The sequence below is a fragment of the Diadema setosum genome, chromosome 3, assembly GCF_964275005.1.
Source record: "Diadema setosum chromosome 3, eeDiaSeto1, whole genome shotgun sequence".
NCBI lineage: Eukaryota > Metazoa > Echinodermata > Echinoidea > Diadematoida > Diadematidae > Diadema > Diadema setosum.
In genome coordinates this window covers 45,431,973-45,459,024 of record NC_092687.1, presented here as the reverse complement: position 1 = coordinate 45,459,024, position 27,052 = coordinate 45,431,973, and the positions used below count along the sequence as shown (strand labels likewise).

Here is a 27,052-nt window from a genome sequence, read left to right as displayed (position 1 = left end):
TGACGCTAGTAACGAGGGCATAGGAGCCGTGCTTTCGCAGGTGATCGATGGGAAGGAAAGAGTCATTTCCTATGCTAGCAGGGCCCTTAACAAAGCCGAGAAGAACTATTGTACAACCCGCAAGGAATTACTGGCTGTCGTTGTCTTCCTGAAACAGTTCCGGCCGTATGTTTATGGCCAACGGACGACAATCAGGACGGACCATGGAGCTCTCACCTGGCTTCTGAACTTCCGAGATGTCCAAGGCCAGATGGCTAGATGGCTCCAAGTCATCTCGGAGTATGACCTTGACATTGTGCATCGTGCGGGGAGGTCACATGCGAACGCTGACAGTCTTTCCAGGCGACCGTGCAGGGATTGTACACAGTGCGATAACATCAAAGGAGATTGTCCTCAGCCAAACACAAAACATAGGGAGAGCCCGGTACCAAACTCAGAATTCCACCAGCAGGTAAAGGCAGTCCACGTGGAGTCCTCCATCACACTCTCTGATTTCAGAGAAGCACAACTTGCTGACGACACGATCAGATGGGTAGTCGAGTGTAAAGAAAAGGAGGGTATCCGGCCAGACTGGTCCAATGTAGAATCGCAATCAAACATCGCAAAGTCATACTGGCGTATGTGGGACCAATTGGGAATGATACGAGGCGTCCTCCATCGACGTTGGGAATCCGACAGTGGAGATGTCATACAGTGGAAGATTATTCTTCCAGAGAAGTACCGGAAGCAGGTAGTGGCGGAACTGCATGCCGGTCATACAGGAGGGCACTTGGGGTCTAAGAAAACAATCGCAAAAGTTCGCCTGAGGTATCACTGGCCAAAAATGGATGCAGACGTAAGATCAATCATTCGTATGTGCAACACATGTGCCAGCAAGAAGTCTCCTGTCAGAACAAGACGCGCACCTCTACAACAACGATCAGTCGGGATGCCCATGGAACGTGTTGCCTTGGACGTCGTTGGTCCCTTCCCAGAAACAGAGAGAGGCAACAAATATCTGCTAGTTGTAGGAGACTACTTCACAAAATGGGTAGAGGTATATTCCATCCCGGATCAAACGGCTAAGACAGTGGCTGAGAAATTTGTCCATGAATTTGTATGCAGATTCGGAGTGCCGCAGGTATTGCACTCAGACCAAGGACGAAATTTCGAATCTCAAGTGTTTGCAGAGATGTGCTCTATCCTGGGAATCGACAAAACTCGCACAACGCCGTATAACCCGAAATCTGACGGGTTCATAGAAAGGTTTAACCGTACGCTTGTATCCATGGTGTCCATGATGATCGACCCGACCAGAAAGCAGCGTGACTGGGACGAACAAGTTCCCCTGGCCGTATTTGGCTATCGATCCTCACCCCAGGAATCAACAGGAGAGTCACCAAATATGTTGATGTTAGGTCGTGAGGTACATCTCCCCATTGATCTTACTACGGAAGCGACCAGAGTAGACGAAGAAATTGACCCCGAAATGAAGTCGGACTATGCGTACGAGCTGAGAAAGAAGATGAGAACAGCACATCAAAGAGCTAGAGTGAATTTAGCTAAAGCAGCTAGACACCAGAAACGGACATATGACAAGACAGCAGAAAAGGATGGCTTACAAGTAGGGAAATTCGTGTGGTACTTCAACCCCGCAAAGACAAAGGGATTGTCTCCGAAACTACAGCGAAGATGGAAAGGGCCATATCTCGTGACACATAAGCTCTCCGACGTCGTGTACAGACTTCAAATGAAACCCAATGGCAAAATGGTAGTTGTTCACTCAGACCGGTTGAAGCCTTATCAAGGGGGACCGTTAGAATCCTGGATCGAAGAGCCGGAAGTAGAAACAAGCTACCTTCCCGGCGAGAAGGATGAGACAGAGGAAGAGATCAGAGAGGATATTCCGACGTCACCAGACGCCGAATTGGAAACGATACCCCCTGACCAAGAATCCGAACCGAATATCCCCACCCCAGCGCCTAGGCGAATGCCTATCCCGGCACCACGTCGAAACCCTCCAAGGCAGAGGATGGCCCCAAAACGATTGGGTTTTTGAAATGTGATGAATAAATGCGATGTTTGTGTTCCTTTTAGCTTACAAGTATAATACGTAGGTTGGGTTTTTCAATTGAAGGAACCAGCCTTGGTCCTTTCTTTCTGTTTTGATGCAGGTTCCCACGTTTCACTATGGGTGGAAACTTCAAGTGTTACACGTGCCAACAGTACTTCGGCCACCACCGAAGTCTCCAGAGACACATCGAAAGTCAGCATAGGCATCCGAGGCGTTTTGAGTGCCGCGAATGCAACCGAAGCTATGGAAGGATCGACAACCTCCGCGCCCATGAAAAGACACATCGCGACGTGCTAGCAGAGAAGAGTCCAACGGGTAGAGGGAGGAGCCCCCATAGGAAAAGTCCCCATAGGAGGACCCCCAGAAGCCGGAGTCCGCGGAGGAGAAGCAGCCCACTGCAGAAGACTCGCGAGACTGGGGAGCAGAGGAGACTGGGTCGGTCTACAGCGACCCCAAAGCCAACACGGGAGGAGTCAGGCACGAGGGAGCGGCCCTCGAACGTCGACCAAACCGGAGATGCCGGCCCGGATGACGGATGTGGAGACCAGCTTGTGATCGGAGTGTCGCCCATTACCCGGCAGTATGTTGAAGAGGGGGGCAAAACACCTCTGTCTGGCAAGGCAAGGGGAATGTGGGCGCAACGAGAGGCGGAACAACGGGTGGCGGATAGCACATCCGAGGATGCCACGGAGTCAGATGGCCCCGGCGATGTGCTTCCTGTGCTCCAAACTGACATCAGACGCGTCCAACTCGGGAAAGACATCGGGAGCCTTGAGGCGCATCGCATGTTGATGGGACTGCCTGTTAGAGTAAGGGAGAACAGTACCTACACATGGTACGGCGCCCAGGGCATGAAAGTATTCCAGGAGGAAAAGGAGAGGGAGTACAGGATGGTTATGCACAACTCCGCTGAAGGCAACCGGCAAACCAGTGGCACCACCAAACTTCACAAAGTCCACCGGGGGGAAATAGATGTGCCACTCACCACAGACGACCTGGAAGAAGAATGCAAAAGGAGGGTGAAAAGCATCAAACAAACAGTGAAGAGGGAGACCTTTCAGGAGGGAATCCTCGTCTGCCAAGGAAACCATCACGGACTTCGAAGTGGACCTGGAGGCCAGATTCCTGACAAAGGACTGCCATTAAGTTCAGCGTATTATGAATTTGAAAAGCTGTAGCTAATTTTACTCAACCTTATGATTTGTGAATAGAGAACACAAGAGCCTGTTCGGAGTAGCGAAATCGAGAATAAAGTACATGTATGTTCCAATTTGTGTATTTTCTCGGCCAAAGTGAGACAATATAACATGTTCTATCATGACAGTATAGCAATGATAAGGATTGTTTAAGTCGTGAGATCAGATACAAGGAAAGTTGAAAACGTTGATTATTTGTAACTGCAATGTTTATGCTGGTTAAGTATTGGAGGTCAGAGAGTTATGTCTTAAGATACCCTCTAATCACAGGATATTACAGGTCTGAAGGAAAGGGTTGTAATTGAAGAGTGTTTTTTTTTAGCTTTTTTAGTTAGAGTACTGATTGAAAAAAAAACAAGGGATAAGTAATTATTAACTGTTAATGAGTATGCATTCCATGTAATATGACTCTCAAGGAAAGAAGTACATTCCTGTGTAGTGGTTTTCTTGTTCATTGCAGTTTGGCGTAAGATGGAAATTGTTGATAGAGTAGGAAGTTATAAACTCCATCTTGTTTCTTTAGCTTTAAAAGCTGACTTCTTATTTGAATATGCGGCTTTACACTGAGTCATTACCAAATTTTGCCACAGGTATGAAAGCCATATATCAGGTGGTGGTTTTGATGTTTGTTATGTTTTGCACTTAGTAAGATAAGTGATGTGTATAGGCTTACTCAGTGTGTTGTCCCATTAATGAATGACTGTTAAAGAGCGAGTTGGTTTTGAAGAAAGAATAACATCTTGTTTAAGAGGAAGTTATGAATTATGTATAGTTATACAGAAAGAAGCCAGATATACTAGAAGGCTGTCAGATAAAAGTTGTTTCATTGACAGGAAAGTAGTTTCATACCATCGTTTCTGTTATCGTTGTTATTTCACCGTCAGAGGACTGACTTGTTTTAGAGGGGGGTAGTGTAACAAAGTGGTGTCATGATAGTGCGTGTACGCACGTTCTCTTAGATGATATAGGTACGGACGGGGCGTGCGTTTACAGCACGCAGTATGAATAAGAGTCTGTACGGCAACTGAAAAAAGGGAGTTGCGTTCTAGCCACGGCCGGGTAAGGACAGTGTTTGGGTCGTCCGTATACAAGCAGTTGGTGAGATTGCGAAGGGCCGAGGGCCACCCCGCGAGATACTTTCCGATGTGTTATTCGCCCCTCTCCGAAAATAAAGGCAAGTAAAGTGCTTGTGACATATACAATTCAATCACCGGTGTGTTTATTTGTGATATATTTTACGTACGAATGCGGTGATGTATGAGAGGGAGTTGAGTTCTTCAAGTATGCCAAGACAGGAGAGTCCCGACCTCGATCACAACGGTCCCGGTTGTGTTACACTATGATGAGATCTCAACCTTCCAACCATTTTTTCGCTGGTTCCATTGTCCTCTATGTTTATAGTTCTTGAAGTACCGAGGAAAGAATACTAATTACGAATTCTGTACCGGTGAAAACAAGCTGATGTGATTTTTAAGTTATTTTCTTTCGTTGGTTTCGCACTATCCCTTACTCTCTAAAAAAAAAAAAAAAATCGAGTGAAAAAAAAATCGAGTGAATTTCGAGTGAAAATGGTCATTTTCACTCGTTTTGGAGTGACCTCAGGGATCACTCCAAAATCTTCGAGTGATCCCTGAGGTCACTCCAAAATGAGTGAAAATGAACATTTTCATTCAAAATTCACTCCAATTTCACTCTAAATTCACTCTTTTTTGTATTCACTCTTTTAAGAGTGAATATTTTCACTCGATTTTTTTTTTTTAGAGAGTATGTATATAGGAAAACACTGAAGTACCGATGTAGAAGATTTGTGAATTCTGTGCCAATGAAAATGAGTTGATGTGATCGTGAAAGCATTCTTCTTTTATTGTTTTCATACTGTCCTTCATTGCATCCCTCTGTTTACATGGTCGACCATGTGAAGATTATTGTGACTTTGGTGTGGGTTTTCGCAGGGTACTCCGAGTATTCGAATAGTAATATTCTGCTTCAAACTGTAAATAAATTGATGATTTACAATACGTTCACACTGTTAAAATTATCACGTTTAACAATGTGAAGAGATTATTTTCGCAGTGTGTTCGCGATGTGTTCACACTGTGAGTTTCATTGTGCTTCACAGTGTGGGGTTACGCACTTGCAATAATTACCAAAGAAACAACTTTGCCTATGTGCCAATAAAAACGAGTTAATCTGACTTGAACTTGAAGGTAATTTCGTTCGTTGGTTTGATACTGATTCTGTTGTTTGTTTGTGTGTGTGTGTTTCTTTTTTTTTAACAGGAAAAGCTTGCAAGTACCGAGGAAAGAGTTACAAATTTGGTGAGATGTGGAAGACCAAAAATTGCTGGGAATGTTCCTGCACAGGTTTCAACGGATACGGATATCGATGCTGTCAAAGGTAAGGCGCCCTCATTGTTCTAAATTCACTATTCAGTCGCATAGCTAAACTGGTCCAGAGTCTGCTGCCCAGACATTCTGATATTCAACATAAATTGTCGGTGACATTGCTTATCATTTGAGCATGAGCAGTAACACAGTTTAAACCAGAGTAGAACCCCCCCCCCCTCAAAAATAAAGAAAATAAAACAACGAATGGTAATTGATAGGCCCTTAGAGAAATATTATATTCTTACCGTCTAATGAGATAATAACAACACCTATACAATTAATGTTACAACGATGGTGATGATGTTGATTAAATCTACGTTATGATCATCATAACCTTCGACTTATAATTGAGTATATGAATATAAGAACGACCCAAGTCCATGGAGGATCATTTCGAGTAAACTAAAAAAAACTCCATATCTTTTGTATTTGTCCAATGATATTCTATTTAACTGTGATGGGAAGGCAACATTGTATATACACATTAGAACATATATTATTACGACAATTAACATTTACATTAATTGTGGAGAGGCCATTTTGTGAGGTGGACTTGGGTCGTTCTTTGATTCATATGGACTTGGGTCGTTCTTTGATTCATACATGATATTCTGCCATAGAGATGGGAGAAGGATGAGAGAGGGCGCTATTATATGAATGTAAGAATGACCCAAGTCCTTCATTCTTACATTGATATAAGATTTAACTCATTCATTTCAGGTACTTCCTGGGGTAATTAGGATTTATCATTTACACACAAGATGAGTCCATGCATAAGCTACAATTTCCCATGAAAAACTGAATTTGGCACAAAATTGGACTTGGGTCGTTCTTATATTCACATACTCAATTACATATTTGAATTGCAACAGCAATATTATTAAGGAGGACTCATACTACAGATCATACATTTTTCATACTCGGAATTAATTACGGTTCTTCTCCACTGATGACTTTGATGATTCTTTTCTTGATATAACGATTCCATAATTAATACGCTTGTCGCCATTGCATGTTAGAGATGTACTTCAGAAAATGTGTCGCACTTTAGTCATCTTTCCTGATCCCTCTCTCTTTTTCTTCCTAACTACATTATCGATCTATTTCTTTATTCATCTATTTATTTATTCATTTTTTAAAATCATTTATTCATTATTGATTTATCTATGTCTCAATCTATCTATCTCTCTATCTATTCATTTATCTATCAATCAATCAATCTATCTATTTATCCATATATCTATCTATCCATCCATCCATTTATCTATTTATCCATCTGTCTATCTATCCATTGATCTATCTATCTATTTATTATGTCTATCTATCTATCTATTCCATCTACTCCTTTTTCTCTTCCCTTGCTACAGTTACTGGATGCCGCTAGTCTACGATCGAGATCAGTGTGAGTCCGTGTGGGACGACGAGTCTTGCTCGTTTTCCGTCGTTCGGAAAGACGACCCGTCGGAGACTTGCGAAATTCTCGCAGGCGTGCTCAAATAGACAGCCGTCTCACCGCTTCTTAGCGCCACCTAGCGACAAGAACATTACAGTCGATGACGGATACTAGTAGTCCAGACGACAGTGTGGAGCTCATCCATCTTCGGAGCTGAGATCGTATCTCATAGGGCTTGAATGAATCAAGATTTGAATGTGTAGTCTGCAGTGAGAGAAGAAATATTGGCAGTTCATGTGGACTCTTTGATTACTAGCAGCTGTTGTAGTTTTGGTATAGAATTCTTTTCTGTATTATGAAGAAAAATATTAGATGCCTAGAATGTAATTTGTAATTAGAAATGATTTAATTTTACTTTTTTTGCTAGAACTTTAGCTGCAAACGGGAATATATCTTCTTTTATTTTTATTTAATGCATATGTCTCTTTTTCTCTAATGTGCCACCCTGCGTTTTCGTAAGATTTGTTAAAATTTTGTTCATTTGCCAGAAACATGTGTTAGGTTTTGCTGTTTGGAAAATACAGCAACTCCCCTTAGGTAACCCAATTAATTTCTGACAGGTCGACAGGGGATGGCGCCCCCATGTGACGTAATCCAGAAAACCTACGGGCAGAAATTGACCAACTGTACACCGTAACTCCTAATCAATGCACAGAACAAAAAATGTCGCATTCAATAAATCTCATGAAATCAAAATGTGTTCTACCACATTTTGAAATGATATGTCACTGCTAATCGGAATGGTTGGATATTGAAGAGTCAGGAAAGAAATGAAATTAGCAGAAGAAGAAAGAGGAATAGGAAGACGAAAGGAAGGAGAAGATTATTATTTCTCTTTTTTTTTGGTAATGACAAGGAATGTGTTACTTTATGATGCAAAAAGTAAGTCAGAGAGGGGATATCAAATCTTTATCACCAGTTTCAGTTGTACACATTCTTTGTTAATGTTCAAAATGTTTGTAATCGACCAAACTGATTTTGGTGATGTTTATCCAGTCCTAACACATTAAAAACATTTTTGTCTTCCCATGGTACTCCTGCACACATTGTCAATGTCATCTTTCTTTCGTCTTTTATTCAGCGGCCGCCAGAGAAAGTAACAATATTCTGTGTATGAACAGAAATGTATCGGTAATCATACCGCGTTACTGATAATCATAAAAGAGTCTGCAGCAAAATCAATGATGTAGTAAAATAACAGAATGTCTCTTGTTTCCTTATCTTTCACAATATTATCATCATTATTGATATCATGTGTACCAATGAGACTTATTTTCCTCTTACCTCATAGCATATGGTGCAATTTAACAAACCACTGCCAATCTAACAACTTGAATGTGTAATGTCAATTAAAGGTCAATGCATTCGTTACTTTTTTTCCCTGCCTTAAATTCGCTTGAATCTAAATCGCGAATCTTCTTGCTATTGCTGTTTATCATCGATGGGTCAAAGCTGTAGGTCAAAGATCAAAATAACCTGTCGTAAATTGGTGCGAGTTACATCTATAGATTACCAAGATAAGACAATGTCAATTGTGTTTGATATGTTATTCATTTCATATCTACTTACGCATTAGAATGCTGGGAGTAATATTCAACTACTAACACATTACCCTCAGTACATGTGACTGCCATGAAGCTGGTCTTTGTTCCAGTCGTCGCTATCACTCAATAAAGTCAATGGGCTAAAGGGATGATGATTCTTCTTCTTCTTCTTGTTCAGTACAGCCCACCTTTGGCGTATTGTCGTACTGTTGTTCTTCTGCTGTCGACATAATTATAAAGGTACATTTTTGAAGTTATGGTCTAAAGAAACAAAAAATCTTGTATTATTCTCTTTATTTTTCTTGACCTTTAATCGCAAATATCTCCATTTGGCAAGTATGGTATCGGTTTTTGCGAACAAACTCTTCAAATCATTTCACTGGTTTTCTTTAAAAAAAAGTAAAAGGCTTTGTACTGATTCTAAACTACGGCTGCATGGGGTCAGAGTTGAAGGTAGATCCCCGTTGAGAATGCGTCAATGTTTCATTAATGATTCATGAACAATACAGTTCCTGCTGCAGTTTTGCCCGTGGAGCTCATTAGGAGCTCAGGCAGACAGACCATCATCACTAAATTCTCCAGTTGGGAACTCTACAACAAATTTTGACGTCACAGTGTTAAAACTATGGAAAGAGAAGAGAAAACTTATTCAAATGAAAAAAAAAATCGTCAACCTGTAATGTTACTGGGATAATATTAATGTAAAAAAAAAATACCGTTCTCCCTGCCCTTTTGAAGAACAAGGTCAAGTGGAGATACACGTAATGCTTATGTTTGTTGTGTGTTGATATCCTGTTATATTTTCTATAGTCTTTTTTTATTTTCTAGCTTTTCAGAATTTTCAAACGTAAAAACACAAGAGCTCTGCTAAAAGGGTAACAGGCCCTATAAATAGGTAAGGTTAAAACTCATAGTCAAACAGAGCAGACAAGTTCTCATTAGAAATAAAATTATCTCTTTATTAAATTTAATTCATTTAATTCAATTCACTAAGCTTTCATCATTCAATTTAATTCATTGAGCTTTCATCTCTTTTGGCCAAAATGGGTTATCCCTGTTTTTCATGTACCTCATGTTTGTTGCCGAGATGGTGAGATGCAGCTGAGATGTTGTTTTTGTTAACCTCTAGCAATCCCCCTGCTTCTTCCACGTTGCCTTGGCTTCTCTTCCCCTCTAATTCCTGGTTTCGTTCAGTGCTCCTATCTTCTTCTTTTTTATCATATCTATGTGATTTTCAGTCCCTAAATCGATCGACGGCGACCGCTCGATCTATTCCCTTGGTGTTTTTCTGTGCTTTTGTCATTTTTGTCTCTATTATTGTTGTTCCTTAAATAGCTCGGCGGCGACCGCTCGATTAGGCCAGTGCCGGGGAGTTTGCCGCTCGGACACCAGGCGTATTTTTAGCAGCGAGTGAAAACTGGTCGGTCGCCGCTGAAATTTTAACTCCGCGTTAAAACCGATGCCCTAAAAATCAGTAGTTCCTGGTCTGTCACCGGTCGTTATCCGACCGAAATTGGCTAAAAACTCGCCGACCGGTCGCCGAGCAGGCTGATCTGGGGGCTTGTGACCGTAGCCTACAGTCAGGGTCATCTATTTCACGTAGATCTTGTGAGCACAAACTACACTACGGGAGACTATCCGCGCAATATCTAACCCGTATTTTATTGTAATACATAGGCCTTTGTATCAATGATTATGGCAAGTTCTTAATTCGTTTGTCAACACGTCTTGGATACGTGAATGAATGTTTATATTCGTCTTCACACTCATATAATAATATATGCATCAATGATACATACATAGCTACGCACACTGATTATTGATGATACATACATACGTACACTCTAACATGAATTTCATTGGTAAGGATATGCAATCATACAAACACACATCTATACATAGCTATACGCGCACTGGTAGATGGTACATACACCGTACATACGTCATATACGTACAGACTTACATGAATTTCATTGGTAAGGATATACAATACATGCAAGCATACATCCATACATAGCTACTCACACTTATAGATGATACATACACACGTAAAGTCTTACATGAATTTCATGGGTACTGAAATACAATACATACAAACGTATCCATACACAGCTACCCACACTTATAGATGATACATATCCACACGTAAAGTCTTACGTGAATTCCATGGCTAAGGATATACAATCATACATCCATCCATCTATACAAAGCTACGCACACTGGTAGAAAATGATGATACATACATACGTACAGTCTTACGTGAATTCATGAAAAGTTACATGAGGAGTTACAATCATCCATCCATTCATCCATACATCTAGTTTGATCCCTCTATTCCTCTCTCAAACCATTATTCATTCTCTGTCGTCAAATTAAACAAAGTCCAGGGTACCGTTTCATAAAAGTTGTCAGCACTGACAACTTTCAGCACTGATGCACTGATATCCTACTCGTCACGCAACAGATTATCATTTGGAAAATCCTAAAACTCATTATAGCTTAAAATTCCATAAGACATCATGGTCCAGATGTATGGAACTCATTGAATGATGACCTTAAATGCAGTTCTTCTTTACAACGTTCAAAATCATCCTATAAAAACGGTCTTCTCGCAATGTACCACTCGCTTTTGTTAGCTCTCAACTCCTGAACACTGAATCTCATCGCTTTTTTTCTCTATTCCTCTCTTCTCTCTACTCTTCCTATTCGGGTCCCTTATTCTCGCTTCTTCTTTTTTTTCCCCGTCTTTATACATTCCACCTTGTGTTGTCCTTTTTGGCCAAATGACATTCAAAATACTTTAAAGATGTACGTTATTTGTTCTACGTGTGTTTGTTTCTTTCCTTTCACCAGTTTAGAAAAAAAATGTTACAAGGCATATAATTATGTTCAGAAGCCGTTATGCAAGGGAAGCGATTTGCTTATTGATAGCGGTCTCCCCCACCTGTACACTTAAAGATCTGTAATGAAATTCATGTATTATTTCACGTGATTATATACGTGTAATGTGAACTCTTGTTTATATTATCATTTTTATGACTTGTGAATTGTATGTTTGATATTGTTATACTTATTTTCTGTTAAGTACAAGTGGAGAAATAAAACTTAGTGAAACTAAAAAACTAGAACAAGTTATCAGTCTCAAACAATAACCATAGTAACAGTCAGTGACCAGAGCATCTCAACCAATCAAAACCAAGGATTTTACTAAAATTGTCAGAGACTGACAACTTGTCAGCGCTGACTAAATTGATGAAACACCCCCTGAACACCATATATAGGCATCCTAGAATCTGCAGCAGTTTGCGTAATACATGAATAGTACAGTATTAGCTTTCGTCACTTACTTCATAATTATACACGAAATTAGACGGTTTTTATCTACACATGTGCACACAATCATACATACGTACATACATTATACACGCATACATACAAACACATAAGCGTCTCAATGTCACGTCCGTCACTCGCCCACCTTCGTTTTTCTCCCTCAAATCACTGCTCTATTTTTTTAATTTAAAAATCAACTTACAGGCGCCTTTATCGATATCCTTCCCTATACACTTAAATAAACTGTTTATAAATCGCATAATATTCGTCACCGTGATTTCTATTCTACACTTTTCTTCTCTTTGTTCGACAAACTGAGAATTGAAAATACTTTAATACACACTTTAAATCATGAAACGAGACAAGTGTTATAGAAATGTGATTGTTCAATCTTCAAAAGAAGTCTTTACTGCGTAAATGCGTTTACAATGACAATCCTATTAGCTACCGCATTAAGGCTTAATTGTAATCATGCAATCCTTTTATCACTCAAGTCTAAACTTATCATTCTTGGATACAGAAGCAAAGTAATGTCCTATTTTAAAACCAGTAAACCATACTTGTGAGGGTTTCAAGAAATTGTCCTCGTGTCGGGGACTAAACGTCTCTTCCTTCAACTGTCTTTCAGCATTGAGAACAAGGTCTGACCAAAAAAATAAAAAAATAAAAAAAAAAATAGGAAGATGCAAGATCCTTACTCAGAAACATAACTTTTTTTTTCTTACCTATATCAGTCCATATACAGTCGACATCACTGACGTAATTACAAATATAAGAAATATTTTGGTTTTCTGTTCATCATCTGTTTATCATCATCAACCTTACTGCATTTAAATCTCCCATGTTGATGGGAAAGTGTGATTTTTTTTCTCCTTGCGGTAACCCAAACTTGAGTTGCGATTAATAAAAAAAAGAGACCAGTAAATTTATTTTGATTACAGATCACGTCCATTTTAAACAGAGTATACCATTTTGTAATTGTAAGACACAATAGTCAAATTCGCTGTATGAGTTCCACCTCTTTGTACATTATGGCTATACGTATTCTGTCCGTTTTAGTGTTTAAATAGTGTAAGATCTCGACTGAAATATGGATCTAAGACTCTATGAACTACACTCCTCTACTGTCACATCCGTCAGTGGGGAATTATCTTTGTCGAACGAAATGGCAAACGTGAATATGAGACCACGACTCCAGTTTATGCTCTCCATCTATAAGAAAAATGCAAAAGAAAGGACAGAAACAATTTGAAGGATAGGACATTAGACGGACACATCTGAATAGAGGAAAATGCCTCTATCATTTAAAGTGTTCAGATATACAGGTAAAGCCTCAAGAGGCTATACAAATTAGGTTTTTATGTTTGCATGTGATCATTACTACATCAGCAAACCGCACAAAACGCTTTGAAAAATCGCATTGAAATAGAAAGCTGAGTTATTCTTGGTTATTGTTACGAGAGAATCTGTTCCAAGACCATTGTCTCAAAATAGTGTTGCTACTCTACACTTAGATAGAAACCGGTCACGGAGGATGAGTACAAGATGGAGACGCATTTCTCTCATTCACGCGTCCAGTCAGTATTGAATAAAGCTTTCAAATTACAAGGAAAAGTAGAAATTACGCGGTGCGTAAAATATGTCCCCGCCGGAAGTAGCATTTAGTAGCAAAATGTACAATATCGGTGAAAAATCAAGGTCAAAGGTCAAAGAAGTCAAAGGTGAAAATTCTGTGTAGAAGTTGTAAAGCCCTCACCTAGTGCCATCACAAAAAGCAAACGGAATCAAAATCGGGTTAGAAATGGCGAAGGAGTAGCATTTTGTAGCCAATGTACAATATATTTCAAAAATGAAAGTCAAAGGTCACAGAAGTCAAAGGTCAAAATTCTGAGTAGAAGTTTTGAAGCCCTCACCTAGTGCCATCACATAAAGCAAACGGAAGTGAAATTGGGTTAGAAATGGCAAAGAAGTAGCATTTTGTAGCAAAATGTACAATGCAGGTCAAAAATCAAGGTCAAAGGTCAAAGAAGTCAAAGGTCAAAATTCTGTGTAGAAGTTTTGAAGCCCTCACCTAGTGCCATCACATAAAGCAAACGGAATCGAAATCGGGTTAGAAATGGCGAAGGAGTAGCATTTTGTAGCAAAATGTACAATATAGGTCAAAAATCAAGGTCAAAGGTCAAAGAAGTCAAAGGTCAAAATTCTGTGTAGAAGTTTTGAAGCCCTCACCTAGTACCATCACATAAAGCAAACGGAATCGAAATCGGGTTAGAAATGGCGAAGAAGTAGCATTTTGAAGCAAAATGTACAATATAGGTCAAAGGTCAAGGTCAAAGGTCACAACTAAAATTCTGTGTAGAAGTTTCAAAGCTCCCATGTAGTGCTATCATATAAAGCAAACAGAATCAAAATTGGCTCATAAATGACAGAGAAGTAGCAAATTGAACATTTTGATCACACACGGACGCACGGACGCACGGACGCACGGACGCACGGACGCACGGACGCACGGACGCACGGACGCACGGACGCACGGACACACGGACACACGGACACACGGACACACGGACACACACACGTACGGAGCCCGTTTCATAGTCCCCTGCTCGAACTCGTTCGGCGGGGACAATAAAACCTGCCGCCCTTAGCTCTCCTTTGCCATTACGCCCATGCATCTTAAGACTGGCAATAAGGAAACTTACACAAGGCTAAATACCAAAGATCCGAAGGAGAAGAAGAGGAAGATGCCAACGATGAATAAGAATGAATTGAATAGGCAAGAAAAGAGCGGGAAGAAGAAGATTGAGGCAAAGAGGTAAAAGAGTAAAAAGATTTTGGAGCACTTCTAGGGGGTGTAGGAGGCAGGATAGAAAAAGAGAAAGAAAAAGTGCCGGTAAGGAAAAAAAAAATGAGAGGAAGAAAATGTAGTAAAAAAGAAAGAAAAGGAAGTCTATAGTACCTTTTCAGAGGATGATAATTTTTCTTCTTTTCATCACCACGATTACATAGGTCACCATCGACATGAACAACGCTGTGAAGAGCAAGGCGTACGTGGTCGACGACTTCTGAAGAGCTCCGCGATGTAGACAAGCAATAGGACCTGTATGGCCAAACCAAAATAATGACCGTAATGTTTTGACAGAGCACAATTAACGGGATAATCGAAGGTAAACGAAAAAGGCCCCGACCATTATTGCACACACGTCTTTTCATATACTTTATCTACGTTGTATATTGTCATTTCAAGAACATAATTATCATAACCATATTCAAAACAAGAGTGAAAAAATGACAAAAAGTTTCGAAAGTAAATTGTTAGTTTGATTACATTCTTTAGGTATAAATTTGAATATGATAGGAATATTGAAGAAATATATCATCTAGCATGTAGGGATGAAGGTGAGAGTCAAACATTCGACAACATTGTAGCTATCATCCACAATAATTTGTGTAGTATTTCACATTACACATTTTTACGCTTGCTCTCTCAACGTCCAGAGGCGAATGAAATCATTATTAAAAGTAGATTAACCTCTCTCCAAGCAGTACTCGAGACTGGTGTAGGTCCAACCAATCCCGTTCGTCCCCGAGCACGTGATATTGATGCACCTGTTGTGTGGGTGTGGTCTGAAGAGAGCCGAGGTGATGCTGGACGAGGAGAGCGTGGTGTTGTCGACTACGATTGTGTATGTGTGAAGGTGTGGGGAGGGCTGGTCCTCAGGACTAATGTGACACGTAATAACGAGAATGACCTGGCTTCCTTCCCCATTGATCTCCTGGGTCTCGATGGAGAGTATGTCACTCGCTGGAGGCGCGTGACCTAAGAATTAAAAAACAAAACAAAACAAAACAACACAAATACATAATCTGTTTGTTTTGTTCTTGTTGGTGTATTTTTTTTTGGACTGTGTCTTTATTTTTCAAGTACTTCGCATCCTCCCCAAATCATGAACATCCTTGATAAACAAAATAAAGATCCCCCATTAAGAATTTGAGGGGTCAAAGGTGAACAAAGTCCACTGAACGGTTGAAGGAGAATCCTCATTGTATTCTATTAACGGGCCAGACACTGACGAGTTTGGTTGACGATGCTCATAGAATTATTATGTTATAAAATTCGAATTGTTTATCCAAAAACATGTAATTAACACCTTAACGCTCCCGGTAAACATTTGAATTTTAAAATTTAAACCTTCCGGTATAAAGAACAAAACAAAACAAAACAAAAACCGAGTACAACAACGTACTCTACAACTATAGCCCTTGTGTTCACGTGAACAAATTAGCTACCGCCAATTGAAAACAGACGAGTTCGGGGTATGAAGAAAGATATTAATATAAAAATCTTTTAGTGAAAAGACCCATACTTGCTAGGATTTCTTTAATCATAATACTTGCACGAATGGGCGCAGGTAATGTATAGGCTATATAATTGATCAACGTGTAATTACCAGCTATAAAGCTAGTAATAACGAGTTTGGTATATTGCCAATCCTCATATATTTGGAGAGAAAAGCTTATATGAAGTGAAATTGATTTTTCCTTGTACTGCTAACCAAAAAAAAAAAAAAAAAAAAAAATGGGATTTAAAAATTATGATATTTTACAACGTTTTATTGTCTTACCGTTGCTTCTTGGACAGTAAATCTTTGTAGCGTTCGTCCTACCGATGTCGTTGATACCGGTGCAGGAGATTTCAACGCATTCACTCGGAATGGACGCAAGGACCAAGGAAGGGGAGCTTGAAGCTGACTCTATGACGCCATTCACTGCAATCTCGTATATTCCCACTGGTGGAAATGGTTGGTCACGTGGGTCGACGTGACACGTGATCCTGAGGCCATTAGTTTCTTGTCCGTCCTCGTTGTCAACAATCTTGATCGAGATGATATTGTCTGCTGGAGGGTCTGTCGAGAAGACGAGAGTTAGAGGTAGACGGATGGTAGAATTCATCCTCATAAATTATATACGTTTTCATTCAACGATCTTAATAATTATAATACAGTACATTGCACAATCAAAAAGTAGGAATCAATGGTATTTCTAAAGTTAATCCTTAAGTTCTCTTTTTATTGTCATTGGCAAGTATTGATATAGCTTCTAAAGCACGTACATAAAATCTGCTCTTCATAAAAACGAAAAATCATTTTCCCGAAAAAAAATCAATAAAACGTCCATAATTATCACCTAACGAACAACCAATATTTTATCATTTTGGCGCCTCGTGTGTTCTGCACTAATTTGCAGCAAGATCAATTCTAACATCAAAATTCTTTAGTTTATTCATTTTAGAGATAAACATGGATATTTCTTTTTCTTCTTTTTATTTATTCATTTCCCATTTATTACTATTATTTATTTATTTATTTTTATTTTTTTAGGGGGGGGGGGGCTGCGTTGTTATTAAACATTTCTGTGGGATCAAGGACATTACTAATAATTCCATCATCATCTCGGGGAAGTTATGTCGTGTCATAATCATCGTATGTCTGACGACCAACATAGCTACAACAGTACTCAGAGAGGACAAAACATAGGAGCATGATATTATTTTTGACTTGTACGCAGATCCTAGTAGATCAGATCATAGCCGGCGGAACGGGGGGGGGGGGGGGGAGGGGGAGGTCCTTTTTGTACTTTTTGTACACCATACAATGGAGTACAAAAAGTGTCATCACTTTGGGCCCCCCTCCCCACACTTTTTTAACCCGGAAGTACGTAAGTGGCACTATAAAAAGAAATAGATAGAGATCTTGAAGTGTGAGCGCGGTAAAGTTATGTTTTTGCGCTGAAGACCTGGTTTTTTTTTTTTTTTTTTTTTTTTTTTTTTTTTTTTTGCTTGCTTAATGTTAGGTCATGAAACTCGGAAGTGCCCCCCCCCCCACCCCCCCCCCCCACCCCCACTTTTGAAAACGCTCTGCCAGCCCTGCAGATATTGAAGTAAACTACTTACGTTGAACTTCCAAGGTTTGGGACCGTTCACTGACGATGAGATGACACTGAAGTACGCCCTTATTGTCAGCTGCGGTCGGAGTGAACGTCAGCTCGCTACGAACGTTGTAATATGTAAAACGATTGATACGGTAGGCGAGACCAGAACTAGCAGACTCGTTGACAGCATTATCGCTTCCTTTAATACATGAGAAAGAGAGTGGGAAAGAAACCAACAAACCGAAATGAGTTTGAATAACATTGGAAGATTTACCTTGTATTTAGACAATTGTCAGAAGATTTGTCAATGCCTATTATCGAGCTTTCGATTATAAAAGACGAAAGAGAAAGAGGAAGGGAAGCATGGCGTGAAATCATTCTTTGCATTCGCGAAACCAAACATTTCTCAACCCTGTTGATTTCTAGGACAGTTGTCGCTGGATGATGATGTTAATTGCTTCTCTTACTAAGTGGTATACTCTAAATGTACAGATCTTTCTTTTTTTTTATACATTACATGATAGCTAGACAAGAATGTATGCCTAAACGAAGTATTAATGTGTGCATATAATTCTCTGAAAGAATTATCCGCGTAGGTTCATAATTAGCGTTTTCTTGTTTCTGTACATACGCACAGCGAACAGGCGCACTATGTATGATGGTAGCGCTGGCCGTCGCGCTGCCCTCGGGCGCCGGCCCGCTGGTCGATCGTGTAGCTAGCTGGATGTATCCAGCCGGCGCGCTAGCTGCACCACGTACCGTCAATGTACCACACGCGTGTAGCTGTATGTATAAATACACTGACTAATCTATTTTTTGTTTAGGAAAAAAACTGAAAAAAAAAAACTCAACATTTTATGCATTTCTCTTTTAATCAATGTTTCTTTTTCTGTGAGTAGTACATTTTCAAAACTGTATCACGGGTGAATACAAACATGTGTTTTTAACCAGACGTCATAATTTCGTAAGGATGTTATCGCACTGGTTGATTTTGCATAATACCAAACGAAATTTGTAATTTTATTGGCTTTAATATTAGAAAATGCAGTGGGCGGGAATAAGGATGTCCTAATTTGTTCCAGGGAACAATTTCAGAATACCAACTCTGTCTTTCATAGGCACTTCGGAACTGTCTGACTTAGAATTATGGAAAAAAGAGAAGATTTTCAGAATAGTATAGGTCCTACTATACCGTAGGACTCGTGCCCGACATCGCGCTGGGCCGGGCGATCATTCTTTTACTTGTAGTAAGTAGGACTAGTAGTTTCGTATCGCCTCGTATTGTGATATTTATACATTTACAAACTCGCCCTCAATATTTCACAACCTGAAACAGATTGTCTGAATCTCGTCAAAGTCTGGTAAAAGTTGAATATTTACGGTTAAGACACTTTTACCCATTTTGAAATAACTCGATGGTTTGAATTGAAACTCTGCGCTGCACTCAAACAGTTGGCCGCGGTATGGTAATGTACACGTACACGGCATAGACAGGGCAGAGCCAGGCAAAAACTGCCCTTTTTTCCAGTCAAGGTTTTCTCACTTGATTCTGGTACTTTAGACCATACTAAACAAAATAAGCTTCTGCGCCATCTTGAAATCTGTCCCGAATCCAAGATGGTCGCCAAAAATCCAAAATGGCCGCCAGAGGACCTAATAAGTGCCTTCTGTGGTTAAGATTTGTCTGGGGATGGGTGTTTTTTTACTCTATTTGATGACAAATGGTAAGAGAAATACGATTCAGTGGATTGAAATTAGAATCAGTTTCTTTTTTATTGCGAAAATCCAACATGGCCGTCAGACGCAGCTCCCGAAATTAATAAATGTCATAATAACCGGAGGGCCAAACCCTAAAAACTCGCTTACTTAAAGGACAAGTTCACCTTCATAAACATAAGGATTGAGAAAATGCAACAATATTAGCAGAACACATCATTGAAAGTTTGAGGAAAATTGGACAATCGATGCAAAAGTTATGAATTTTTTAAATTTTTGTGTTGGAACCGCTGGATGAGGAGACTACTACAGCTTGTGAGTCATATGCGTACAACAGTATAAAGAAAGTGTAAAAGAAAATTCAACATATTTTCACTTTTTTTCGCATAATAAAAGAGCACTTGACTTGCCTCTTTCTAAAGGTAGGGGGAATAATATTACCCTTAACATTTGTCTGTAACGAGTCAGGGGAATGTGTACTTTTTTCAAAAGATGGAATTTTGTGAAATTCTCTTTATATTTTCCTTATATTGTATGTGACATCTAAGTTATTCATACACTGCAGTAGTCTTCTCATCCAGCGGGTACTACACAAAAACTTCAAAAATTCATAACTTTTGAACGGATTGTCTGATTTTCCTCAAACTTTCAATGATGTGTTCTACTAATATTGCTACATTCTCTCAATCCTTATGTCTATGAAGGTGAACTTGTCCTTTAACAAGTGAGTTCCACTCTCTCTACAAACTAAGTAGACCATGCTTATTTTCAAATTTCTATTGTAACAAACAACATACCACTGGTCTACCTCAAAAAATTTGTTGCGAAAGCCTCCAAATCCAAAATGGCGTCCAAGATGGCCGCCATATTTACTGAATTTGCTATTTGAAAGATAGAATTTGATAGAAACATCAGATTTCAACAAATGTGATATCATATGAAAGAGAATAAAATTTTCTACAAGTTGATACCATTTTTGTGGGAGATTGTGATAACTGGATTGAGATTTTGAGGAAAAATACTCATTTTTTTGATATTTTTCTGAAAAAAGGAAAATCATGAAAATGCTTGATTCAGCATAAATCAGAAAAAGACTGAAGGATTATCTTGAAAAATTTTAAAGAATTTTGTTTAACATATAATTAATATTTGGAGAAAATTAGGGGTCAGTGCCATATGCGGTTCAGGAGTTATAATGTCTCAAACTTGAAAACTCACTATGTAAAAATTTCCACTTTAGCTGTGACAAGACCTTGTTGGTCGTAAAGAGAGTCTGCACACGCCAAGACTACTGCACGCACCACTGACACTGACGCTTGTAGCAGTGCCAGTGGTGCGTGTAGTAGTCTTGGTGCGTGCAGACTTTTTTGACAAACAAGAGTTTGTGCCTGCAAACTAACTTTTCATACCAAGTGGTAGCTCAGGTGACGCCGATCGCTATCATTTCAAAGTAGATTGTTCTGGAGCAGATGAGATGAAGCAAAAAATGTCTTTCAAATAGATGTAGAAGCTTGAAACAACCATGCTATAGAAATTTTAAAACAAAATTTGGATCAATCACTCAAAAACTTCAAGATTGCAGGCCATCAAAGCTGACATAGTTTATTGCACCAAATTAAATGTATTATTCTAATTTTGGTACAATTTTGTCTGTTGTGCTATCTATTTATAGTTTTTATATATTTTGAACATTGTAGTGCTATTTGAAACCGTCATGGGTTTTTATGGAGATATTTTTAAAACCAGTGATATTCTACTCCGAAAAAGAAAAAAAAATCGAGTGGAAGTTTCATTTTTTGAAGGAGTTAATAACGGAAATCAGTAAATTTAAAGTAAAATTAGAGTGAATTTTGAGTGAAAATTTTTCATTTTCACTCATTTTAGAGTGACCTTAGGGATCACTCGTCACTCTTTGAGTGATCCCTGAGATCACTCTAAAAGGAATGAAAATGAACATTTCCACTCTCGAGTGATCCTGATATCTAAAATGTGAAAGCATCTACCACTGGCATTAGTTCAATTCAATGTTGACACTATAACCCACATGAAATCAGCCTAAACGATGTAAGCAAAATCTATTCACAGTGAATACACTTTCAGCATGCTTAGTTGTAAATTCAATTCAATTCCATTCAATGTTTTATTTCATTTTTCGACAAGAACATATAAACATCACTTCTTCTATTTTGGTAACAGAAAATCAGGTGATCAAAACTATGTAGGATGAAAAGAATACAATAATTGTAGCACCTTACAATCATTACAGATTATAATAAAATTCGAGTGATTTGAAGTAAGTAAACATTGTGGATAATTCGAAAAATGGAGGGACCCACTAAAAAGGCAAGTCTTGTAGAATGTGGGCCCCTCAGAAATGTGAATATACAGCATGAATGATCATTGTGGACAGTGTTATTTGAACAATATACTGAAAAGTAATTTCCCACAACACATTTAAAAGCAACTTTGAGAACTTAATTGCCGCCATATCGGATTTTTTCGGGGGGGGGGGGGAGTGCTCGGATCAGAAGGGCTTTCAAGGACATGTACGGATCAGATATTATTACACATATGCCATCATCATTCACGTTTCTACAACAGCAGAGTAACATACAAGTACAAAAGCATATCTTTGATACAGAAGCATTTCTTTTTTTAAATCAAAGATCGGGCCTTACCCAAACACTAAAATGAGCTCCACCCCCCCCCAAAAAAAATAAATAAATAAACCCTCAATATGGTTTAAACAAGGACAATATATATGACAGACAGCAATACAAGAAATTCTAAAAATGCATCAAATTATCAATCAAGATTTGACTCTGACGCAACACACTAAAGGAATCGTTTACCATTGGAAGAGATATCACATTCGATTTATATGTGCAGGTTAGTTGCATCACAAAACATTCTACCATGTAAAAAAGATATATATATATATATATATATATATATATATATATAATATATAATAATAATTAATATAATATATATATATATAATAATAATTAAGCCTAAAACATACGGAGATATCACCATTTCTTTTCAAGAAACCATAACATTGATAACTGTTGACAGCTTAGTATAAAAACTAGAAATGTCGCTACGGCGACTGGTATGCCTCCGCCATAATGCATGGTTCTCCTAATAGGTCTATAGTACAATGTCTTGACAATGTGTGATGACAGTTTCACACAATTGGCAAAATATTGAAATGACAGGTTTGCCACAAATCATTGTCTTGACAATGTGTGATGACAGTTTCATACAATTGGCAAAATATTAAAATGACAGGTTTGCCACAATGTGCTGAATGTTCACTTTCCTAGAACTAGGTTCAATTGGATGACTGATTAAAACAGAGTGCAGGTATTTGGGGAACTGATGATTTTTACCTGACTTTTGACCCTTTTATAAGTTTATGCATTGAGTAATTTTCAAGGTATTGAGAAAAAGTATAATTTCAGTATCAAATGGTAAAATAGCATTATCTAAACCTGGCCTTTGACCTTTGACCTCACAGTTCCAAAGAGAATCACTGTCAGGTAGAACATGCATAAATATCTAAGTTTCATGATGATACCTTGAGTTACTTTCGAGATATGGAGGAAAAAGTGCAATTAAGCACTTTCACTTGACCTTTGACTTTGTTACTTTTGACCTTTGACCTTTTGACCTTTTGGCAAAAACTTCCCACAGAATATATATTTGGTAATACACGTTAAAAAACAAACCTTCAGGTATTGCATAAATATAAGTAGTGAAATTTTGAGGAGTTGACCTTGACCTTTGACCCCTGACCTTTGACCCATGACCCCAAACTTTCCTAGATAATCACTACCCATCGGTACAAGCATATATATACACTAAGTTCCATAAAGATACCTTTAACCATTTGCGAGATATGGAGAAAAACATGAAATTTCAACCTTTTTTTCACAAAATAACCTGTCACCTTTGACCTTTGACCCCATGACCTTAAAATACAAACAAAGTATTATCCCCCAGGATATACCCTCATACCAAGTTTGATGTAAAACCACCACACGGTTCTTGAGATATCGACAAAAACAAAACGGGACGGACGTCCGGACGTACGTACGGACGGACGGACGGACGGACGGACGGACGACCCGAAAACATAATGCCTCCGGCCACTTCGTTGGCGGAGGCATAAAAACATATCAGAACAATCTACTTTGAAATAATAACGATCAGCGTCACCTGAGCTACCACTTGGTATGAAAAGTTAGTTTGCAGGCACAAACTCTTGTTTGTCAAAAAAGTCTGCGCGCACCAAGACTACTACACGCACCACTGGCACTGCTGCAAGCGTCAGTGCCAGTGGTGCGTGTAGAAGTCTTGGCGCGTGCAGACTCTCTTTACGACCAACAAGGTCTTGTCACAGCTAAAGTGGAAATTTTTACACAGTGAGTTTTCAAGTTTGAGACATTATAACTCCTGAACCGCAAATGGTACTGACCCCTAATTTTCTCCAAATATTAATTATATGTTAAATAAAATTCTTAATGATGTTTCAAGATAATCCTTCAGTCTTTTTCCGATTTATGCTGAATCAAGCATTTTCATGATTATCATTTTTTTCAGAAAAATATCAAAAGATGAGTGTTTTTCCTTTATATCTCAATTCATTTATCACAATCGCCCACAAAAATGGTGTTAACTTGTAGGATATTTTATTCTCTTTCATATGACATCACATTTGTTGAAATCTGATGTTTCTATCAAATTCTATCTTTCAAATAGCAAATTCAGTAAATATGGCGGCCATCTTGGACGCCATTTTGGATTTGGAGGCTTTTGCAACAAATTTTTTGAGGTAGACCAGTGGAATGTTGTTTGTTACAATAAAAATTTGAAAATAAGCATGGTCTACTTAGTTTGTAGAGAGAGTGGAACTCACTTGTTAAGTAAGCAAATTTTTAGGGTTTGGCCCTCCGGTTATTATGACATTTATTAATTTCGGGAGCTGCGTCTGGCGGCCATGTTGGATTTTCGCAATAAAAAAGAAACTGATTTTAATTTCAATTCCCTGAATCTTATTCCTCTTACAATTTATCATCAAATGGAGTAAAAAAAAACCCATCCCCAGACAAATCTTAACCACAGAAGGCACTTTTTAGGTCCTCTGGCGGCCATTTTGGATATTTGGCGGCCATCTTGGATTTGGGACAGATTTCAAGATGGCGCAGAAGCTTACTTTGTTAAGTATGGTGTAAAGTACCAGAATCAAGTGAGAAAACCTTGACTGGAAAAAAAGGCAGTTTTTGCCTGGCTCTGCCCTGTCTAGCAGCGCAGTACAGTCATTTCTAAATGAGTCTAAAAGTGAAAAAAAAAATAACAACAAATATTCAACTTTTACCAGACTTTGTAGACTCAATTGTAGGGACTTTCGTTTGTAAAATATTTAGGGAGAGTTTGTGCACGTTTGAAATTTATGTGGCGATGCAAACTACACTACACAATCACTGTGCCTCCCGCTAGATTGTGCATTGATTTAGACGTACAAGCTTGTACATAAAACACTGTATGAATTGGCTTAAGATAAAGAGAGAGAGAGAGAGAGAGAGAGAGGGAGAGAGATGAAGAAAGAAAACTCGAGCGAGAGACTTCTTTAATTCAATTTTAAATCATTTTTTTTTTCATCTTAGATTTTTATATTATTATTTTCATTTCTGTAACTTGGCCTGAGTTACTCAGTAGCCTACATTACGAAATGCGTGAATAAATGAGTCAAACTTACGGTCTCCTTCACACCTCACTCCGGCGTCGTTACTGTGAGTACAGCGATGACATCCCCATGGCCAACGAAGGCAATGAACCAGAGAGTTTTCCGTTCCATCACAGTCAGCCCAGCTAACCCAGATTGGTCCAGATCCCTGCCCAAAGTGCGATGACCTATAACTAGCTGAGGCCGATGAGTAGCCGAGATCTCTGCACACCACGTGCGCCTCTCTCATATCCCAGTTAGAGTCACACACCGTGCCCCACTGCCCGTTACACGATATCTCAACTCGGCCTTCATTTTGGGTTGATCCACCAACCAGCCTCACTGTAATAACATGAGATAAAAAGATAAATAGATAGATAAATGGTAATGTCAAAATAACATGATTGGCAACCAAAAGGTTGAATTGTAATATGAATTAAATAAGTCATATTGCATGACATGGTTTGATACACACAACTATTTGTAGATATCTACAAAATGAACACAACACTCGAAACCAAAAAAAAAAAACCCTTCACACACACAAAACTTAGACCCTATATCATTTTACAGCAATCCAATGCAGGCTTAACATATTCATTCAGTTGCGAATATCTTCATATTCACACACAATAATCTGAGGTTTGATGTTGTGAGTGTGTCGTGTGTCTTCAGGTCCATGTTTAGCAGTGACATCTCATAGATCACAGACGACGCCTCTGACACGAACAAACAGAGAGGTTTTCTTGAAAGTACGGCAACACGTCAAAACTCCATGATGTTAACATTGACATTCTGACACCGTCCTGAAATGAGAATGAATAACGTTAGACATTTGAATTAGAATAACACAGTGAAATAGTAATCTTTTAATTGTTCTCTTCTCTATAAAACTAACTTATTACAGACATTACGTCGTATGAATGATTGTGAGAACTTACCGGTAGGCGGTAGATCTACATTACAATTGAAACTGTTAAAGTTTCCTTTACGCCCACGATAAACCCAAAAACAATAAATCCTACAAAGGTAACGTTACAGTCTACAAAATAATAGTCCATCCATTTCCTTTGCAGTAAAGCAACATAATTTTCGTTTTTGTTTCATTTCGCTTTGATCAAGACACAATGAAATCAACTGAACGTAATGTTTTGTAACTTGCACATGCTGAGGCTGTAAACAACATACTAGTACTGGAGAACTAACGTTTATAGTGTACGGTGTAATTATCCGGCTCTAACTTGCTACCCCTTACCAATAACTCCCCTGGTACTTAGTAACCCTATTAACTGCTCTATCAACTTTAACAATCCCCCTTATTAGTTACACGTTTATTTTCTCACGGCTATGCCCTCATGATCACGAGAGCATTTCAATCAACCTTCAACCTCAATAGTTTAAAAGTTCACGTAACCTTACAATTTCTCCAAACCTGCCATCAACTTTGGTCTACATTATCCCACCGAATTTCTTTCGCCCAAGCGTCTTTCAGCCGACATACATACACTACACGCAGAAAACTACTGTATGCAACAACACGTATACACACACTACGCGTGACTTGTCGACTGTGGATGAATACTACATGTAGTTACAAACTACGTTATTAAATGCCCAATAACAAGACAACATACATAACATACAAGTACTAGAACACTCCCACTGTAGCTGCAGCAGGAGCTTGTAACTGACAGCTAAAATTCTATCC

General features: G+C 38.8%; 1 protein-coding gene across 1 annotated transcript; it reads right to left on the bottom strand.

Annotated features, from left to right (window-relative positions):
* Nucleotides 1-12,279: 12,279 nt before the first annotated feature.
* LOC140226616 (uncharacterized) lies at nucleotides 12,280-26,135 on the bottom strand. The gene is made up of 7 exons (XM_072307066.1): nucleotides 25,976-26,135; nucleotides 25,378-25,686; nucleotides 17,920-18,096; nucleotides 16,592-16,873; nucleotides 15,499-15,786; nucleotides 14,926-15,066; nucleotides 12,280-13,178 (listed from the first exon to the last, which is right to left on the bottom strand). The coding sequence occupies exons 2-6, from the start codon at nucleotides 25,592-25,594 to the stop codon at nucleotides 14,930-14,932; spliced, it is 1,101 nt and encodes a 366-aa protein (XP_072163167.1). The 5' UTR covers nucleotides 25,595-25,686; nucleotides 25,976-26,135; the 3' UTR covers nucleotides 12,280-13,178; nucleotides 14,926-14,929.
* Nucleotides 26,136-27,052: the final 917 nt, after the last annotated feature.